This window comes from Macaca mulatta, chromosome X (genome assembly GCF_049350105.2).
Source record: "Macaca mulatta isolate MMU2019108-1 chromosome X, T2T-MMU8v2.0, whole genome shotgun sequence".
NCBI lineage: Eukaryota > Metazoa > Chordata > Mammalia > Primates > Cercopithecidae > Macaca > Macaca mulatta.
Window position 1 is genome coordinate 78,607,543 of NC_133426.1, and position 19,213 is coordinate 78,626,755.

Sequence of the window (19,213 nt, forward strand, 5' to 3'; positions counted from 1 at the left end):
AGACTGCTAGTAGGGATGTGTGCAAAGAGGACTTTCAAGGGGTGATGGAATTTGAGCTGAAGCTTGAGGAGCAGCCTGTAGGGTTTGGGAACAGCGGGTAGAGGCGGTGAGAGGGGATGGGAAGCACTGTTTAGCAAGCACCTACTATGGGCCTGGTGTCATTTAGCTCATTTCCGCATTATCTCATGAAAGGCTTATAGTAGCCTACAAGTTAGGTGTTTTCATTCTCCCATTATGGAAAATGGAGGCTGGGGAGGTTAAGTAAGTTGTACAAGGTTACACAGGTAGAAATGGCAGTATGAGGATTTGAATCTAGGCTTCTCTGACCACAAAGCTTTTTCCTGGTCGCTTTACCATGAAATGATAAGCCACAATGACAAGGTAAAGAAGAGAATGAGTAGCCCAGATTGAATGGGCAGAGGGGTCTGTTTCAGGGAATCAAGAGGGGAGGCAAAGAGGTCAGATGAAGCTGGTTCTGAGTATAGGCTGAAGCGTGTGGACTTGACACTTTAGACAACAGATCATTGGAAGGTTCCAAGCAATGGAGCGATGTGGTTTGATTTATGTTTGTAAAAGCTCACTCTGGCTGCTGTGTCATGAACAGATTTTAGGATGCAGAGGTGGAATCAGGGAGCCCAGTGAAGAAGATCTTCATTGCAGGGGTCTGGAGAGGGACGATGGTGGCAGGGACCAGGGTGAGGGAAGTGGAGATGATGCCATGAAATGCTCCAATTTGAGACAGTTCTAAGGAACAATTTACAAGACTCAGTGAGTGGGTAGGGGAGGGAGAGGAAAGCATAAAAGATGTCTAAAAGCATTCCTCGTCCAATTTAGATGATTAAAAAAGCATATGGTGGAGAAAGTACTGAATGTGGAGATAGACAGGGGTCCAAAACCTGGCTGCACCATGTACTAGTTGGGTTCATTTAGTCCAGAGGGAGTGTGTGACCCCCAGCAGATCCTTAAGCATCTAATGGATTATGGTCATGGGGACACCAGTGCTTGGGTGAGAAAAGCTCCAGGGGCCACAGTGGGGCTTACAGAGAGGAGGAGGTGAGGACATGGGACACGAGATATAGGCTTCCCAAATGAGAAGCTCAGATGAGAAGAGGAGAGGAGTGGTGAGGCAGAAAGGACAAGGAGAAAGGAGGGGTTCTGTGTCTGCTCTTCTCTTTTGTTCTTTTTCCTCCAGTGGGAACATCTTGAGCATGGGTGTAGGCTCAATGGAAGAAGCTAATATGGACCTTGGCTAAGCTGCCTCCCCTATCTTAGCCTGTTTAAGTATCTGTAGAGTGGATTAAACTGGCAATATCTACCTGACAGGGCTGGTGTGAGAACGATATGCAATGATGGTTAAAAAACTGCTTTGAGACTGGATGTGGTAGCTCACAGGTATAATCCCAGCATTTTGGGAAGCCGAAGTGGGAGGATCACTTAAGCCCGGGAGTTCAAGACCAGCCTGGGCAACATAATGAGACCCCATCTCTACAAAAAAAAAAAAAAAAAAAAAAAAAAAAAAAAATTAGCTGGGAGTGCTGGGGCACTCCTGTAGTCCCAGCTACTCAGGAGGCTGAAGTGGGAGGATCACTTGAGCCCAGGAGGTTGAGGCTTCAGTGAGCCATGATCGTGCCACTGCACTCCAGCCTGGATGACAGAGCAAGACCCTGTCTCAAAAAAACAGACAAACAAACAAACAAACTGCTTCGAGGAGGGCTTCTGTAGCCCTGGTCATGTTCAACTTCTTGACCTAAGTAGGAGTACACAAATATGTCCAGGTTGTAATCATTCACTCATTCCTCCTCCCCAACCCCCCATGCCTTTACTCCCCAAACACTTCCAAAACATACCTGTTCCTATTCAAGCTTCCTCATGTGGTTCCTGGAAGTGTAATCCAGGGTCCCAAGTGCACAACCCAACCGAATTCAATTCTGTTTTCACTTTCAGGTTGTCCCACGCATTCTAGAATTATCTCAAGTTGTCATGATTCTGTCTTTTCTAGCCTCCCTGAGCTTTAAATCCATGTTTACAACCTTGAAACTACCAGGACTCATACCTAGGACCCATCACAAGTGGATAAGAGGTCAAGAACCAAACATTCTCCAAGCTTCAGTTATTCGCTTATCACCTTGAAGATTTTTGCTTCAATCTTCATGATTTTTACCATATTCATGAACGTATTTTCCCAAGATGCTTCACTTCTGGCTCTTCACGCTTGCCCTGGGACCTCTATTTCCCAAGCCCTCTTTTCTGGCCTCAAATCGGTCCCCTTGGAAGCCTCACATTCCACAGTAAGCTGCAAAGCCCAAGCATGGGTCACACTATCCTGTGGTTCCTCTCTATAATTATCTGTTGCCCCCACTAGGCTGAGACAGCCTGAAGTCAGTAGCTTGAGATATGTTTGTGGAATTGTTGAAGAAAACTGAAGAGACCCTTGAAAGCTGGGGACTCAATAGGAGAGGTTCCTAGCAGGGGTAATATTCCAAATAGTTAACAGTGTATCCTTCCCCTTTCTGTTTCTGGCCAACTCTTCTTCATCTTTCATGACCCAGTCCAAGCATCACCTCCCCTGGGAATGTATCTCCAGACCTTCCAGACTGAAGAAGCTTCTCTTTGACAGTCCCACAACATTATTGATCCTTCTCTGTATTGTCATGGCCTGTGGACATGTCAGTCACACCCTCCTAGGCAATGACTGGCACCTCTGTGTCCCCAACCCTCACACAGAGCCTGGCCAGAGCAGATCCCTGGGAACTGCTGAAAGAATGACTGAATGACTGGGCACGTGAGTGGGCAGATCCCACTTTAGACCTCTTGCCACAAAGTCAGAAAGCTCTGCTTTCTGGGTAGCACAAAGCCCCAAGTCTTCCAGGCTGAAGCTCTAGCCAGACCCACACCCACAGTGCTCTGTGGCCATGGCTATTACAGACAAGCTCCCTGTCCCAGTGAGCATGGATCTGATGACATCAGCATTGAGCAGTACCACCACTCTCCTGAGTGAAGGCACTTGAGGCTGTCTAGCTCTGGCAGAGTTGGTTCCAGGAGCCACAGCCCTTCCTCACAGCCAGGCTGCTGGGGCTGGAATGGGCTGCTGAGCCAGCACCACCTGCCCTGTGTCGCTTATCCCACAGGGCTGCAGCACTCACAGTGAGCAGCTGCGTAAGAGTGTGTGTGTGTGTGTGTGTGTGTCCGTGTGTGTGTGTGTGTGTGTGTCCGTGTGTGTGTGTGTGAGAGAGAGAGAGAGAGAGAGAGAGAGAAAGAGAGAGAGAGAGAGAGAGCGCATGTATTTGCTGTGGGACTCATGGAAGGAGCCCTCTCATTGGCTGCCAAGGGTCCCAGTTCCAGTCTGCGAATCTCTGGGCTGCCAGCTCTGCCCTCCCCTGGGAAAGCAAAGCAGGAGAGGGAGGGGAGAGTGGAGTGAGGCTTCAGGTGTGTCTGACAAGGAAGCAGGTACACCTGGTGGCCACACTGGGCATTCTTGTGGCATCTGGCTGTGCTAGCTCCAAGTCTGCAGCCTGACAGCTTTGTGGTCTGCCCAAATTTTCCCAGATTTCTGTCAGGACTGGAGCCCAGAGCTCATTGGCAGCTGTCACTTACAGAACTGGATCCATCCCCCAGTGGAGCAGGGAGCTGTGCCACTTAGAATTCCTGGGTAGCACATTCCTTCACTAGTCCCTGTCACACTCCCGGATTAGGCTCTGTTATTGGCCCCGCGCTCCTGCAAGCTTCTGCAGACAGAGTGAGCGAGTGAGCGAGTGAGTGAGCGAGCGAGCGGCAGCAGGAATGACAGCACAGAGAGCAGAGACAGCCAGGGACGGTGAAGGCGGGCGAGTCCGGTCCTGGGGGGGTGCCTGTGCTGGCCCTTTCTGCAGACGCAGATGAAGTGGGGGCCACTTTCAGGGCTTGCTAGGGTTCCTCTTGGAACCTGGGCTGCTCGACCGGAGTGGAGCACTGAGCAAGGGTGAGGGGGAAAGGGAGGGGGAGAGAGAGGGAGGAAGGGAGAGAGAGAGAGAGAGAGAGAGAGAGAGAGAGAGAGAGAGAGAGAGACTGAGAGACTGAGAGAAGCTCCTAGCAGGCTCTAGTCCAAGTGAGAGGCTCAGATCTGTACAATTCTGTGCCAGGGGCACAAGTGGGATTTGGAAGAGCCATGTATGTGAGAAGCAAAGCTGAGGTGATGTAAGCACCTGGGGAGGAGCACAGGCAGAGGAGGAGGAGGAGGAGGAGTAGGAGGAGGAGGAGGAGAAAGAGGAGGAGGAGGTGGCAGCGGCCGCCGCGGTGGCTGCCAGTCCAGAGCAGAATGATGGGCAACTCTCACCACAAGCAACCGAGGAGTAAGAGCCAAAGCAGGATGCATTCAGCAACAGGTACTCTTTTCCCTTCCCTCCTTTTCTGGGGCTCCTACAGCCAGGGCCTCCCAGCTGCTGCCATGTGGGGCCCCTGACCCTTGGTGTGACTTGCAGGGGCTGGCAGGGGGCAGGGAGAGAACCCGAGGGAGATGAGGGTGAACTCCCAGCTCCCCTGCTCCTGTGCCAGGCTGAATTGCATAAGTCAGAGCGCCCTGAGCTGGGAGGGGCCAGCCCCTTCGCCGGCAATCCTGTGTAGCCTCTGGAGGGTGGCTGGAGTGTCAGAGAAGTGAGCAGCGTGCCAATGACTGAAGTTCATGGCTAGGACTGTGCTTTCTCCCTGGATCCAGTAGGCAGAGTCTTGGAACCATGCATGGCTTATCCTTTACTAGCCAAGCCTCCTTTGTTATTCAAACCTTCGTCTCCCCCTGCCCCAGCCCCCATACCCGCCCTGAACATGTACACCTACACCTCTCCTGGCTCTACCTCATATGCTGCATGCATAGAATGATCCAGACAAATCTGTTTCTTGCTGTGTAATGCCCTGCCCCCCACCTCCCTGCCCCAGCCCTGACAGAGCTCTCCTCATGCATGGGTGAGAGGAGCATTTGCCAGCCTTGAGTTTGTTGTTCCCCTACCCCTGGGTGTGCTCTGCTTTGCCCCTTTCTTGCCCCTCTCCAGATATGGACTCAAGGGTGCTGGCATAGTTCTCCCCAACAACGCCTTCCTGAATGCTGACACTGTGGAAATCAAGGTCTGCAGACAACTTTTCCTAGCTCACCTTCCCAGGCGGTGCAAGAGCAATTTGGAAGCAACTTCTCTTAATTCATTCACCCACTTCCACCAACTCTTACCCTCCCACCTACCCCTTGGCCACTTGAGAGTACCTTCCACTGCTGCCTGGGGTTAGGCTTCATGCACTAGGGCCACAAGTACTTTCTCTCTGTGCCCTCCTCCCTCTGTCTTGGTGGAGTTCCCTCTTCTCCTTTGTCAGCACCCACCGCTCCCCACCACCACCACCACATACACACACACTCTTCGCATCACACAGAGTCCAGGAGGAGCCTGCAGTTCCCTCTGTGCCTGTTTGGGAAGCTCTCATCCACCATTCAGGCCAGTGGGAAGGAAGAAAAAGTTTTTGCCAAGTTTGGCTCACGTTTACCATAAGAAAGCAATAAACAGATTGTTGTCTTGCCAAAAGTGTGCCATGCTCAGGCCCAGAGGGTTGCCTCTGCCTCTTTCTGGAACTGGCTATGCAGTTGAGGGTAGTTGTCCAAGGCCAGCCAGTCCTAGGGGCAGCCCTACAATGGGATTCTTATAGGGCGTGGTGGGGAGAGAAGCTACAGGAAAGCAACTTGGGATATGCTGTCAGGCAGGGTAACCGTCTCTGGAGCCTGCCTGTGAGAACAGGGCTTTGTTTGGCCTCCTATATGGGCTGAATTTGGGCCTCTGTGGTGGACTGAGCCAAAGAATAAAAATTCTGAGCATTGAAGTTTCTTTAGAATCTTTCAGGCACATACTCTCCCAAGGCCACCGTTAGGTGAATGGCCCAAACACCACCTCAGAGTCTCCTGCTTCTCTGCCTTGGAGCTGAAGGCTCAGGACCTGCTGGTATTACATGGAGATGCTCTGTGCAGATCAGTACAGAAGCTTGAAGATAACTTTTTACATAATTGCTGATGTGACAACTTGGGACAGTTACTGGCTATTGTTTCATTTCTTAAAGTTGCTTTGTATCTTCAATGCCAGCTCCAATCCAGGGTCATCCTTGATGTAGTAGCTATGGGAACATGAGGAGATGGCCTCATAAATGCTTCTCCCTCCCTCTCCCTTCCACCTTACTACACCTTACCACAACACCACACCTGCTCACTCACAATCCCTAGGCCGTCCCAGAAGCCCTGATTGAACACTCACTCCCACTAGGCTAAACTTGTGCCATTCTTTCTCTTCTTGCTCCCTTTTCTCTCTTCCATTTTCTCTTAGTGACCCCACTGTCTTTTCAGTAACCCAAACTAGCATCCTGGGAGTCGTTCTTCACTCCTCTCTCTCTCTCCCTCACCACACACTTTACAGTTTTCACTCATCCATCTATCTGCTCATTCATTCAAAAAGTATTCATTTTCGAGGCTTCCTCTGAGACATCTGAGCCCGTCTCTTATCCTACTGTCAGTGTCCAAATCGAGACCTTTAGTCACTCTCGCTTATTCCAGAATTGGGCTGCCTGCTTCCACCTCTGACCTTCTCCTGGGCGTGCCCAACACAGCCACCAGAAAGAACTGTCCCTGTGCTCCCTTGCTATGAACTCAAGTCTTACTAATTGGGATATGAGAGATTACGATTGCTCCCTGAGTGTGGAGTGGATCTCAGGTGGCCCAGGGGATCATTGTAGGTGTAACAGAGAAAACTCTTTTTGCCTTTCAAGTTCTGTATATATTTTAATGTGTATTCGAAAACTATATAACTAATACATCAAACCCATGATTTCTCATTTTTTTTAAATTAGGGCAAGGTTAAATGTTTTTAAAGTGAGTCTTTTTGAATAAAATGATTAAGTAAATAGTAGTATAGGAGGCACATGGAAATGGCAAAAGTTGGGAAACTGAGATACCAATGCCTGAGGCTTGAGAAGCACCCATTTCTAGGATAAAGTATATTTTCCTTAGCACAACTTAGAGATCTTTCATGATTGGGCTCCTTCTACTTCTCCAGCCTCACCAACTGTCACTTCTCACCTTGAACTTGATCCAGCCATATTGAATGAGTTGAAGGTCTCCAAATGCTCCTGTTCAACATTTCCATGCTTTCACTAATGCACTTTCCTCTGCCTGTAATACCTCCTCCACCTGCTATCTTCTCCTGACAGTTTTCTATTCAGCCTTCAGAATCCTGATCCTGTGTTTCCTCTTCTCTGAAACTGTCCCTGACTGACTGCCTTCCTTCATACAAAATTAATTAATGAAGTTCATCACTCCCTCCTCGGTACTAAATGGACACCTTTTACATAATGTTACCATTGTTGGTATTATCATTTTTATATTTGTTATTGCATGTTTACCTCCCCCTAGTAAAATTCAAGCTTTTCAAGGGCAAGGGCTACAATTTGTATACCAAAGGGTGGGAAAGAACCCTTGACCAAGACTCAGAAGGCTTGGGTTCCGGTCTCTCTTGCCCAGTAACCTGCAGGGTGATCTTAGGCAGGTCATCCACCTCTGCTACCTCTGTCCTTTGGCTATAAAAAGCTACAGATCCTCAGGGGGTATCCTTAGCAGATTCCCAGGGTAATTGGGAAGATGCCATGTGAGATAGCTAGAAAAGCTTTTGAAAGTTGAAATTGCTTTTCAAAGGAAGAAGGGTGATTATGATTGCAGAGGGAGGAAACTTTTCCCAGAGGCTGGAGCCAGAAGTGAGCCCCGCAGGTTTAGGAGACTGTGGAGGAGCAGCCAGGCTGAACTGCAGCAGGAAAAGGATGAGGGAAACCAGTCACACAGCCAGGAGGGGTGAGGGGGGGCGGGGCAGTCACAGCACGTGGAAGCCTAACAGGACCTTAGAGCATAGGTTGCTTTAAGACTGGAAGCCTTGTCTGCTAAGCTCGTGAGTTGGGAATGAGTTCTCGCCAACTCTCACAGCCCCTTTCACCTATTGAGTGAGTCACCCCGTGAATCTGTATGTGGTGGGGAGGGGGATGCGTGCTAGCACCACCGTTACTACACAGCATACGCATAGCTGTGCATATATGAACCATCTATTTGAACTAGTATCCCATAGAGAAGAGAAAGAGAGTTAATATCCATCATGCACCTATTATATGCCAGCACTTTTCATCTACAACTTTACTTAACTCTCAGAAAAACCACCAGGCAGGGATTATTGATGCCATTTTACAGATGAGAAAACTGAGACTCTAAAGGAGAGCTGCCCCATGATCTGGTAACAAGGAAGTTATAGAGCCAGGATTTGAGCCCAAATCTGCCTAACTCTCAAGCTTGTGCCTATTGCACCATACCATGCGCTTCTCAGCATCTTTGCATCTATGACAGGCATTAGTAACCCTGGAGACTGGATGTGGTGGAAGGAGGGGTCTGGGCTTGCTTGTGGTAGGGCTAGCAAATCTCTATGGCAACAAGGGCTGCAATGCCCAGCCTTGTAGAAGTCCCACCACATGTCTGTTTGATGGCGTATTTGTGTTGTTGGAATAACTGAACTCATTGGGGACTCCATGCTGGGTCCAGAAGCTAGAGCCAGGGATTCCTGAGGTAGTAAGAAAGTAGAGGATTCTTGAATTTAAGCCTAAACCAGATTAGGCTGAGAGAGGCTTCAGATCCAGACAACTGGTATCATGCTGGTGTCCAACATCCCTCTCCCCGCAAGCAACCGAATCAGCACTGTAAGCACGGTGACCTGTGCTTCAGGATGAAAAAGAGTCCACCGTTCTCTTCTCTGTACCTAAACAAAATGAGGAAATCATCTCATTACATTTGCAAGGCATTTTTATAGTTGACCTGGCCCTTTCATCTTCACAAGTTTATTGAATTCTCACATCCTCGATTTCGGTATGGTGGAAGCTAAAGTGGCAGAGACTTACAAGGGAGTCCATTGACCCCTATCCCCCTGGGACCTTCTTCCTAAAGACCTATTTTCTAGTCAGACTTGATGAGTCCATTGGAAGGTACGGAAGAAGTTAAAATTCTAGGCCACCGAACAAAATATTTCCTGGTGCTTTCCTCCCACGACTGAGAGATGTGTTGGAGGCAGAGGCACAGACCCTGGGGGTTGGGGCCAGTCGTGATATGCCCACATTTTCTGGGTCAGAACGTAGAAGGAAACAAAAAACATGTGTAAAAAGAAAGGTACAATGGCCGCCCTAATGTCAAATACCAGAGGAATGGCAAAATAAATATGTTGCATCCAACTTCACTGAAATATGAAAGCTAATTATGAAGACTTGAGCAACATGAACAATGCTTATAATAAAGTATAACATGCAAAAGGCAAAACACAAAACTGTTTCTATGCTGAGCTCTACAAACCCTGCAGAAAGTATGTCTGCGCATGGCCAATAATTGGAAGAGAATTGTGGAAAAATCAAAACTTGATTTATTGTGGGTGGCAGGCTTGGTGGATTTTTCTTTCCCTTAGATTTCCACTAATGTTGTTATAATGCTGTTTGTGCAAGGAATAATAAAAACCATTAACACATACAACAATTACGCTGGGAAATCATTCTGTCAAGCTGAGAGACCAAATCATGTCATTTCCCTGAGCCAGCAAACACACTCAGAAGACATAAAGACAAAATTAGGTACCTTTGTGGAGAGAGGCAGCTACAAGGAATGGGGAGAGATCATGAAATTAGTGTGGGAAGCTGCACGTTTGAACTCAAGTTCAGATCCTTCCTTAGAGGAAGGAATTTCACCCCTGTATCCTCAGTTTGTTCATCTGCAATGTAGGAATGTTGATAATAATAGCCTGAGGAGCAAACGATCTGGGACGTTCTCAAAGACCTTGTGAAGTGTAAAATGCTGCATATTGTAAAACCTTATCATGACCTGTGTACGGATGCTTTGAAACAAGAGTGTTAGATACTGTTTTCCACTGTCACACCCAGTTAACAACAAAGCCAGCCTGGGCCTGTGCTGCTGGGTGGCTTCAGTTGGCAACTACCTTGTCTTCTCTGAGTGCTGGGTGCCGTTGAAATCTGATTAAGCAAGCAAAGCTTTCTAGTTTTCCCCTTGGATGGGAAATCATCAGGAAAATGTTGTGGGTTTTTCTCTTCCTCTAAAATGCTTGAAGTCTGAACATGGTGAAGACTTCCACAGCTCTTGGATTCTCAGCTAGACTTGGTCAGTTACAAGCTGTGTGTCTTCAGGCAAGTGACCTAAGCTCATGGAGCCTCCTTGGTCAGTTGGAATTAATAGTGCCTACCTCATGGGGTGGTTGTGAGGATGAAATCAGCTGCTGCATGTAAAGCACCTGCTATGTAGTAAGCAAGGAGTGTGTGTGAGCTGCAAGGAGCGTGTGTGAGCTACCATTGTTATTGCTCAAGATGATCAGGGCAGGAAGGGTCTCTAAAAATCACCTGAACCAGGGGTTCTCAACGAGCGGGGCTGAGAGGGATGTGGAGGGGGTCTTGGGGGAGCACTGTGTGTGTGTGTGTGTGTGTGTGTGTGTGTGTGTGTGTGTGTTTCTGAGATGGCGTTTCACTCTTGTCACCCAGGCTAGAGTGCAATGGCACAATCTCAGCTCACTGCAACCTCTGCCTCCTGGGTTCAAGCGATTCTCCTTCTTTGGCCTCCCAAGTAGCTGAGATTACAGGCATACGCCTCCACGCCCAGCTGATTTTGTATTTTTAGTAGAGACATGGTTTCTCCATGTTGGTCAGGCTGGTCTCAAACTCCCGATCTCAGGTGATCCGCCCGCCTCAGCCTCCCAAAGTGCCGGGATTACAGGTATGAGCCACTGAGCCAGGCCGAGCACAGTGTATATTATATATGGTCATGCATATTATTATTTCTGCATGGCAACATTGAAAAGTCTTCCATGAGAAAAGCAGATTTTTTTGTTTCTGTTATGGTGAGACCCAGGTATTTTAATAAAGGTGAGGTATGTACTCAGAAACCACTAATCTCCCACAAACCTTTCATTTTATGGATCCACAAAGGTCAGGTGACATTCCCAGGGTCATGCAGCTACAGAGATCAATAGGGGCAACAGTCCAGTTTCTTTCCCCACCACTGCCACCACCACTACCCAAGAGTTGTCCTTGTGACCTCTGGGATTTCCTCATTAACAGAGTAGAGACACCCTAGGCCACATGGTCATGGCCATATAGCCATTATCAAGCTGGGAGAAACCAGACAAGGCTCTGACATTGAAAAGAGGCAAAAATGATGCTTGAGACTACAAGGAAAGATGTCCTTGATAGGAGACCCTGCACACTGACGTGTCAGCTCCTCACCACCCCTAGGCAGTACTTTCAAACAATCTGGGCTAACGTGGCCTCCTAAGTGCCATCTCCAATCATGTGGAGTAAATTGTCTTTGATGAAACCTTCATTTCTCTCAATAGCAGATTTTCTATTTCAAAAGTCAATTTCCTGTCAAAATCTCCCAGAGCACAGACAGAGGGATATGGGGTCCCAGGAGCAGGGTGAGGCTCCTAATTGCTCCCCACCATTCGGGTGGAGTGTGTTTTCTGAGTTTTGTTTCTGGCGTTGGGGAGGGTAGCACAGAGCCACCTCTATCAATTCCTTTTGTGGAATTCATAGGCCTGGGCAGGTGGGGTGCAGGTGGGGTGCTGTTTGAGCCCTTTAAGCTTGTCTCGGAGATGTGCAATCCCCTTCCCCATGCCACACAGAAGATAAAAGGCATGCAGTGTCCCTTTGGAATATTCTGACCCACCTAGCAGCCTGGGGCCCTGCTTCTGCTTCTGGGACCTGGCTTTGGGGGTTTCTACCTTCCCAGGCTTAGCTCTTCACACTCCCCCCACCTCCCCACTGCTGAACACTGCCACTTCTAGCCTCTCTGCTGCCAGAATCTTGACTATCCCAACCCTGCACCATAACCGTCTTCCTGGCTGGCTTGGGGTATGGGAGCTGTCTGCCCAGGGTACAGAGCGAGGTTGGAAAGGTTGAGAGTCATGATGCTCAGAGCCAGAGGTCACACTGCTGGTTCTGGGGATGAAGATGGCTCCCCACTGCCCTCATTATCAGGTCTCCAACCCCAGAAACATGAGGTCTGTGTCATGGAAACTTATACACACAGCCGTTTCCCCACCCAGGGACAATAGCTTACCATGACTCCAGCCCAAAGAACCCCCAAATCTCAGTTGGGGGAACACAAGACAAATATGGGCTGGGACTCTAATTTGTGAAGTCTTCCCATCTCAAATAACATGTGGCTCTGGCCATGTGCAATGGCAGCTCCTACCACAGCAACAGCAGCCACCTCCAGTCCAGAGGGATCCGGGGTGAGATGTGACTATGAGACAGGATGACAAAATCAGGTATTTGTGAGGCAGGCCAGAGAGAATAGCCAGTGGGAGAGCCAAGCCCAGAGTAGGAGCAGCAGTGTTTTAGAAAGGTGGCCCTCCTGCACCTTAGAGGGAAGGCCCAGGGCACTGGTCAGAAAGGCCGTAGGAGGACTGCTAGGAAACACAGGCCAGCTCCAGCAGGGCTTCTGTGGAGCCAGGCAGTAGCCTGAGCAGTGTGCAGATACTCACTGAGTCGACATAGCAACTTTATGGTATAGGTCCTTTTATTAGCTCCTAAAGGGCATATATAGATGAGAAACCATGGACTACATAAGTGGTCTATAGATTAGAAACTGAGGCTCAGAGAGGTTAAGTGACATGCCTAAGGGCACACAGGCTGTAAATGGTGTGAGGCTGGGATTTGAGCCCAGGCAGTAGGGCTCCCAAGTCTGTTCTCTTAGCCCCTATGCTAATCTGCCAATGTGAAAGAGGTCAGGCTGCCCTTGCCTTTAGCCCACTAGCTGGGCTTTAAGACTGGACTTTCCTAAAAACTGGTGCAATGATTCTCCACCTGGGGAGATTTGAAGCAGTATCAATGCCTAGGCTCCACCCCTCAGAAGTTCTGGTTTAATTGGTCCGAAGTGAAGTTCAGCCTTCAGAGAGTACAGAGGGTAGGATGGAACTGCAGTTTTCACAGAAGCTCCTCAGCTTAAAAACACACAGCATCTCTCCCATCCTGACAATCTGACTCCCTTCTCTAGTTGTGCCTCTCCCTCCAGCTACGGCCCTCTTTCCTCTCTAACCACAGCCAGACTTCCTGAGAGGTGTCTCCCCTCCCCTCCCATTTCCCTCCTTAACCTGCTGCAGTCTGGCCTCTGTGAAGCCATCCTTGCCAAGGTCACCCTCTGAGTGGTGCTAAAGTGAACAGTGCTTATGCCTCAGACTACTTAAATTCTTGAATGCATCTAACCATTCCTTGCTCCTGGAAACTAACCCTCTTCCCACCTCAGGGACACAATGCATTCTCCTTGTCTGGAGATTTCACCTCAGTCTTTTTCTATGGCTTGTGTACCATGCTGTACAAATACATTCTGAAGGTAGGGTCTCCAGAGACCCATGCATGAGCCCTGGCCCTGCCCTCAAAGAGTTGAAAGTCTTTTCAACGCAGGTGGCTCTGGCCATGTGTGAATGTGGACCTCCATCTTGAGCCTTCGTTAAAGCTGGTTCCTTATCTTTCTGTGTCCTTGGCAAAGATAGTAAAGAGAGTAAATCTCATGCTGAGTCTCTTTCCACCCTGTAAGCAAGAGTCAGTGATGCCTCTCTTCCGATTAGAAGACAGTTACTGGAACGAGGGCTCAATCCATCGCCCATGCTTATTTTGCCGATGTAGTCATTTAGTAATGAAAAACAAAGAAGTCCCTTTGTAAGGAGCTTCTCCCACATGCGACTTGTTTCCTGGGTCCTTGTCCTTCCAAACAAAGAGAAACAAATTGGAACAAGATATGTTTTCAGTGTTTGAAAGCCAGTGATTTCTCTTGTGCTTTGTGCACCAGGAAATAGGCTTTGCTGGAATCTGCAGTCTATTAGCGGAAGTGTAGGTAGGTGAAGAGGTAGGGAAGATCAGCAGGGTTCTCCTGATGCCACAAAGAGCAAGCTGGATAACCCCAAGTCTCATCCTTTAGCTGTTGGGCCTTGGGAAAACCCCTTTCCCTTTCTGAGCCCCAGTTTCCTCCCTGGATTAAGTGAAACTAGTTGTCTTTAGCTCCTCTGTGGTGAAGATGATAGGAGATGACCTCTGTGTGCTGTAGAGTAGGCCATTGCTAGGCGTTGGGGGAAATTGAATGGAATTGCATCCAGCCATAGTTCACAGACTCGTTCCAGGCCAAGAGAGAAAGTGTGTGTGTGGAAGAGAGACTTGCAAAAAACAAGGCCTATCCCTGTGCACGCCTCTCCTCTGGGAAGGAAGGGGCCCGCACAGTGACAATAGACCAGGGGCGCTGACTCAGACAGCCAGTTCCTGTTCATTTCCCCTCGCTGCAGGACAGCCGCTGAGCGGGAGGTCAGCCCTCCGAGGGGCTCTGACTCGGGCCTTTGGCTGAGAACCTTACCTAGAGAAAGACAAGCCCAACTCGCAGAAAACTTCCCTCGCCTATCCGCTGTGACTGGGCCGACGGGTCCAGGGTGGCTGTGGGTGGAGTGCAGCGGGGTGGGGAAAGAGAGAGGAAACTCACTTTTGAATCCTGAGTTACTTTCCCTAGGCTGGGCTGCCCAGGAACAACTTTACTGGGCAAAGGAGTATGTGATCGATGGGACCAGGGTGCTGGGAAACGGGGTTCAGGAAAGTCCCTGGGCACCCACTGAGGAGCCTGGGGACAGGGTTTGAGACAGTGTGGAGCCCCTCGGCTCCCTGCCCCCAGTGTGGGCTCAGCACACACTTTTCTCATGCATGAGGACTTGCTGGATGTGGATTCTTGGTTATCCACACCCCTGGGATGGAGAGAACCGACTCTGTCACCCTCTTCTGGATCCGGGGAGGTGAGTCGTTGGAGGAGGAGGGGTGCATGCTCAGCAGAGGGGGCAAGGGAAGGAACTGGGGTTCATGGAGGAGGAGGAGCTTTCTGCACTCACAGCTATGCTGGGGCAGCCTGGGCTGCCTTGGGAGGGTGTGGGACCGCGTTCTAGAGGTGTGCACGGAGGGGCAGGATGGTCACTTAACCGAGATCCTGTGAAGGGAATTCATAATCGGATGGCTCTGGAAGACAGGGTGGATGTGATCACATCCCAACCTTGATATTCTGGGATCCTAGAGCATTAATAAAAGTGATGGAGGAATTCTGCACGTGTGTGTGTGTGTGTGTGTGTGTGTGTGTGTGTGTGTGTGTGTAAGAATTACTGTACCTCTTACTTCCTATACATTGACTTAACACAGATTCTGAGGCCTTGTCCCTTCGGTGGCAGAAAATTCCATCTCATTCAATCTAGGGGCTTTATTTGCCTCCTGAACTCCTGCTAAAATGCTGAATTTATTTTTTGCAATACCAAGGCATGTAGGCAAGGAGAGGCAGGAAAGGGGTGCCTGTCACTGGTCTTCTGTGCACACAGGTTGCTACCAAGGGACCAAGAGCTTTCTAATTGCAGTTCAAGCCAGACCTCCTGGCAGTAAGGCAGAAGCAAGTACAGGGCCCTGTGCCACACCAGGACCTCTCTCTGGTTTCTGTGAAGATTAGCCACGTGGTGGTGGGGGAGGAGGCACATGATGCCACAGTGATATGCCCTTGAAAATGTCTGGAAGCTACTGCTTGTGGAGGTAGCTGGCAGGACAGACTGAGTCCATGCTGTGTCTCTGGAGTTTTAGTTGGCCCTTTGCATCAGGCGTATGCTCAAAAGGAGTTTATGAGCTAAAGTAATTTGAAAGTTGAGTAATGGGACCAAAACCAAAGTCCCGTGAGGACCACATGCTGTTTGGCGTGGAGAAGAATCAGAGGAAAATGATCTTTGGTCTTCAGGTCTCTGAGGGACTGTCACCAGATGACGGGAGGGTGGGGCCTCAGAAGGCAAAGCTGAGGTCTGTAGACAAGGAGGAACTTTCCAACAGACCCTCCATGGGTGCAGTGGGCTGCCTTGAAAAGGAGCCAAGGGTCTTGGTAACTTTTGCAGGTTACTTTTTTCACAGAGACACAGAGTGAGCCCTAGAGAAGAAGCCCTAGAGAAGAAGCAGAAAGCTTGTGGGAGCAAACTTTCTGCTTCCGAGGGAGAGAGAATGGGAAGGAGGGGCCGCCCTTACCTGGGATGAAGGCCCAACACCCCCCCGACCTCCATCTTCACAACTTCTCCCCTGGTTTGGCCTCCCGCATCTCTCTCCCTCCTCTGGGGCTCCCTGCTTCCACTCTCCAGTCCATTCTCCACTCTGCAGCCTGAGCGAGCCTTTACAAAACAGACACAGCTGCTCAAAATCCTCTGATGGCCTCCCATGACCCACTGGTGAAAGTCCAGATTTATTTCTCTTCTCTATTGCCTCCTTTCTACTCTCTAAAAACAGAGCCGAGATAAGATCGTTTCTCACTCTAAAACAGCTCTGACATTTCATAAATCTTTGTCCTAGACAACTGGAAAGGGCTATATTTAACCTTCCGTCTTGTAGCTTTTAATGGAGGGACTTGCTTCAGGCACTGCCTTCTAATGCCACAGGAGACCAGAGTCTTTTCTTTGTTCTCTGCCAGCAGAGCCGCAACCTCAACAGGCAGAGGCCACAGCTGGCCTCTCCCTCCAGTGAGACACACAAGCTGCTTGGCCAGGCATCTGCCCTAGAGCATCCACCTTCCCCTGTCTCTCTAGGTGAAGGAGGTCCCTGTCCCACCTGTGAAGTTTGACCCTTCAACTTTCTTATCTGCATATACTTGAAAGACTCCTCATTAACCCCGTAGCTGAGATAAGTTGGCCAGGTGAGCACAAGAATAGGTCAGACAGGGCCTGAAGGTATGGGCTTGGGAGTCTGGGCTAGGGGAGGGAGCCAGAGAGAAGAAAATATATGGTCAGGGGTCTGGCTGCGCAGGGTGCAGGGGCGAGGGTGGGGAGGGAAGCAATGCTAAGTAATGTACCAGGCCCTGTGCTAGGAGCTTTGCATTAATTGCCTCCCCTTTCCGGCCTCTTCTTGCCTACATGCCTTGGTATTGCAAAAATAAATTCAACACTTTAGCAGGAGTCCAGGAGGCAAATAAAGCACCAAGATAGACTGAGATGCGTTGTCTTTGCATTGATTGTATTGGTTGTGTGATCCTCACAACAACCTTTTGAGGTGGGTACCATCCTTACCCACATTATACTCCAGTGAGGAGCCTTGAGTGACTTAAGTGACTTACCTTAAGTCATACATAGTTAGGAAGTGACAGAATGGGGATTGAACCCAAGCCCATCAAACTCCAAAGCTTAGTTGCTTTGCCCAGTCCCAGGATGTCCCTGGCTGACCTGGCACTGCCCTTTGGAGCAGCTCTGATGTGCTGGCCTCCCTCATTTCCTTGGGTTTCTTTTATAAACACTTGAGCCTCTGGTAGGTTCTTTCCACACTGCCCATCACCCAGGCCTCCGGCCCACCGCCAACCTCAGCCAGGCTGAAGAGCCCAGCAGTTTGATATCTCTGATGGTGCCCCATGCTCTCAGGCCTCATGGGCTGCTTCTCCCACACTCCGTACTCCAGCCTTGCAGATAACAGCTACTGGAATCAGTAGCCTAAAACAATGAACTATACTATTGTTTTTTTCCATGTTAATAGTTCCCTGGACTTCTAACACTAACCACCTCTGTGGCCTTGGACAAATTGTGTCCCTCCTGTGGTCCCAGCTTCCCCAGAGTGGGAAGATAAGACACTCTCTCCAGCCCTTCTGATTCAGAGAGTCTAGGATTCCCAGGGTCCCCCTCTCTCCAGCCTCACCCTTGCTGGTTTCCCCCTACAGTGTTGGGATGAGGGTAGCCAAAGGCACTGATTTCGAAACCTTCGCTGAGCCAAGCAATGGCTCCAGAGACAATGGACACAGCGACAGAGAGGCAATAACAACCACATTTGTAGGCTATTTTATTGCTTACCAACTGTTTTCACAGTCTGCGAAGTGGTAGGGAGGAAACTCCGAGGCAATTTTAATGGTACATAGTACAGCTTTAAAGAACATTGAATTACATGGTGAGAAAATGATTCTCTTTTCCTTCTCTTTCCAGCTTTCTGATTACATCAAGGAGAAGGTCTCAGTGTGGTGCTATTCTTCAACCTCTGTAATGCTTACTAATCTTCTTTCGTAACAAAGCTAGAGCAGGCCTCGGGCTCAAAGACATGGACAGGCAACAATATCTACATAGAATTTAATTACTCTCTTCTGTTCCCATTGTATTTCTTTATACAGCCACTTTCTATTTATGGCAAGTGATACTCCTTTTGGTTTTGGTTATGGTTTCCATATAGAATTTCTTTTAATATAGATTTATTTGTTTAAGAAAAAAAAACCAATTCACTTACAGAAAAAGGTTAAGTAAATTGTAAATAGAACCAGTGGTGCCTATGTACAGCAAAACTTGTGAAACTCGTACCCCAATGGCCAAAACTTGGGCAACACTGGAATGTGGCATTCACTCAGCAGATGTTTTCTGAACACCAAGTTCCTATGGCTTAGAAGGCCCTGCATGATCTGTCTCTACTCTTGTCCCAGACTTTATTGCCCCTTGCTCCCCCTGCCCACACACTCTGTTGTGCCTTCCAGAATGTTGTATCCTTTTTCTGGAATGTCTTTTCCATATCCTTGCCCACTCATCAAACCTCAGCTCATCCTTCAAGACTCAGTTTAAATGGCACCTCCTCCAGGAAGCCTTCCTCCAAATCCCCCAGGTTAAGTTCATCTTAGCACCAGGTTCGTGTCTCTATTGTAGCATCTCTCACATTCCCGTCATCATTTGCTTACCAGCCTATATCCTCCACCCTTGGTTTCCAATGCATTTTCTAAGAAAAGCTTGAGAAGAGAGGGGGAGAGAGAAATATAACTGTGAGTGAGGCCTATGTCAGTGACTGGTCCTGGGGACTATCACAGCTCCTGGTGTCATTTGGAATTGAGGCTTTCCAGATGCCAAGCCAGAGCCTGCACAGGCCACAAACCCAGCCTGGAGCCTGCAGGTCACATGCGGGAAGTTTACTGGGGTACTTCTGGGATCAACATCTGGAGTCTAAGGGAAAGATGCAGGACTGGTTGGAAGGAGAAACTGGGCTATGATGCTGCCCTGATGACAGCCTCAGCTAACACTTGGGGAGCTCTGGAGCTGGGTTGGTCCTTTAGAGTTGTTCTGAGTCAGGGTGAGGGGACCAGTCCTTAGAGGCAGGCTGCCTCCAGGAGGAAGCTTAGCCTTGAGCAAAGCATCTCTGTCTG

General features: G+C 49.1%; 1 protein-coding gene across 7 annotated transcripts in view; it reads left to right on the forward strand.

Moving 5' to 3' along the window:
* The window catches only part of NHSL2 (NHS like 2), a 231,984-nt gene that overhangs the window by 153,448 nt on the left and 59,323 nt on the right, over positions 1–19,213 (forward strand). For 2 of the 7 annotated variants that reach the window (XM_077989418.1, XM_015127682.3), the window contains exon 1: positions 3,743–4,361. The exons of 4 other annotated variants lie outside the window; for them this stretch is intronic. In XM_077989418.1, coding sequence (XP_077845544.1) covers positions 4,295–4,361 — 67 coding nt within the window. In that variant the 5' untranslated portion in view covers positions 3,743–4,294. Of the gene's footprint in view, positions 1–3,742; positions 4,362–14,323; positions 14,847–19,213 lie in introns of those variants that run through there. One more of the 7 variants, XM_077989419.1, reaches the window with a different exon arrangement.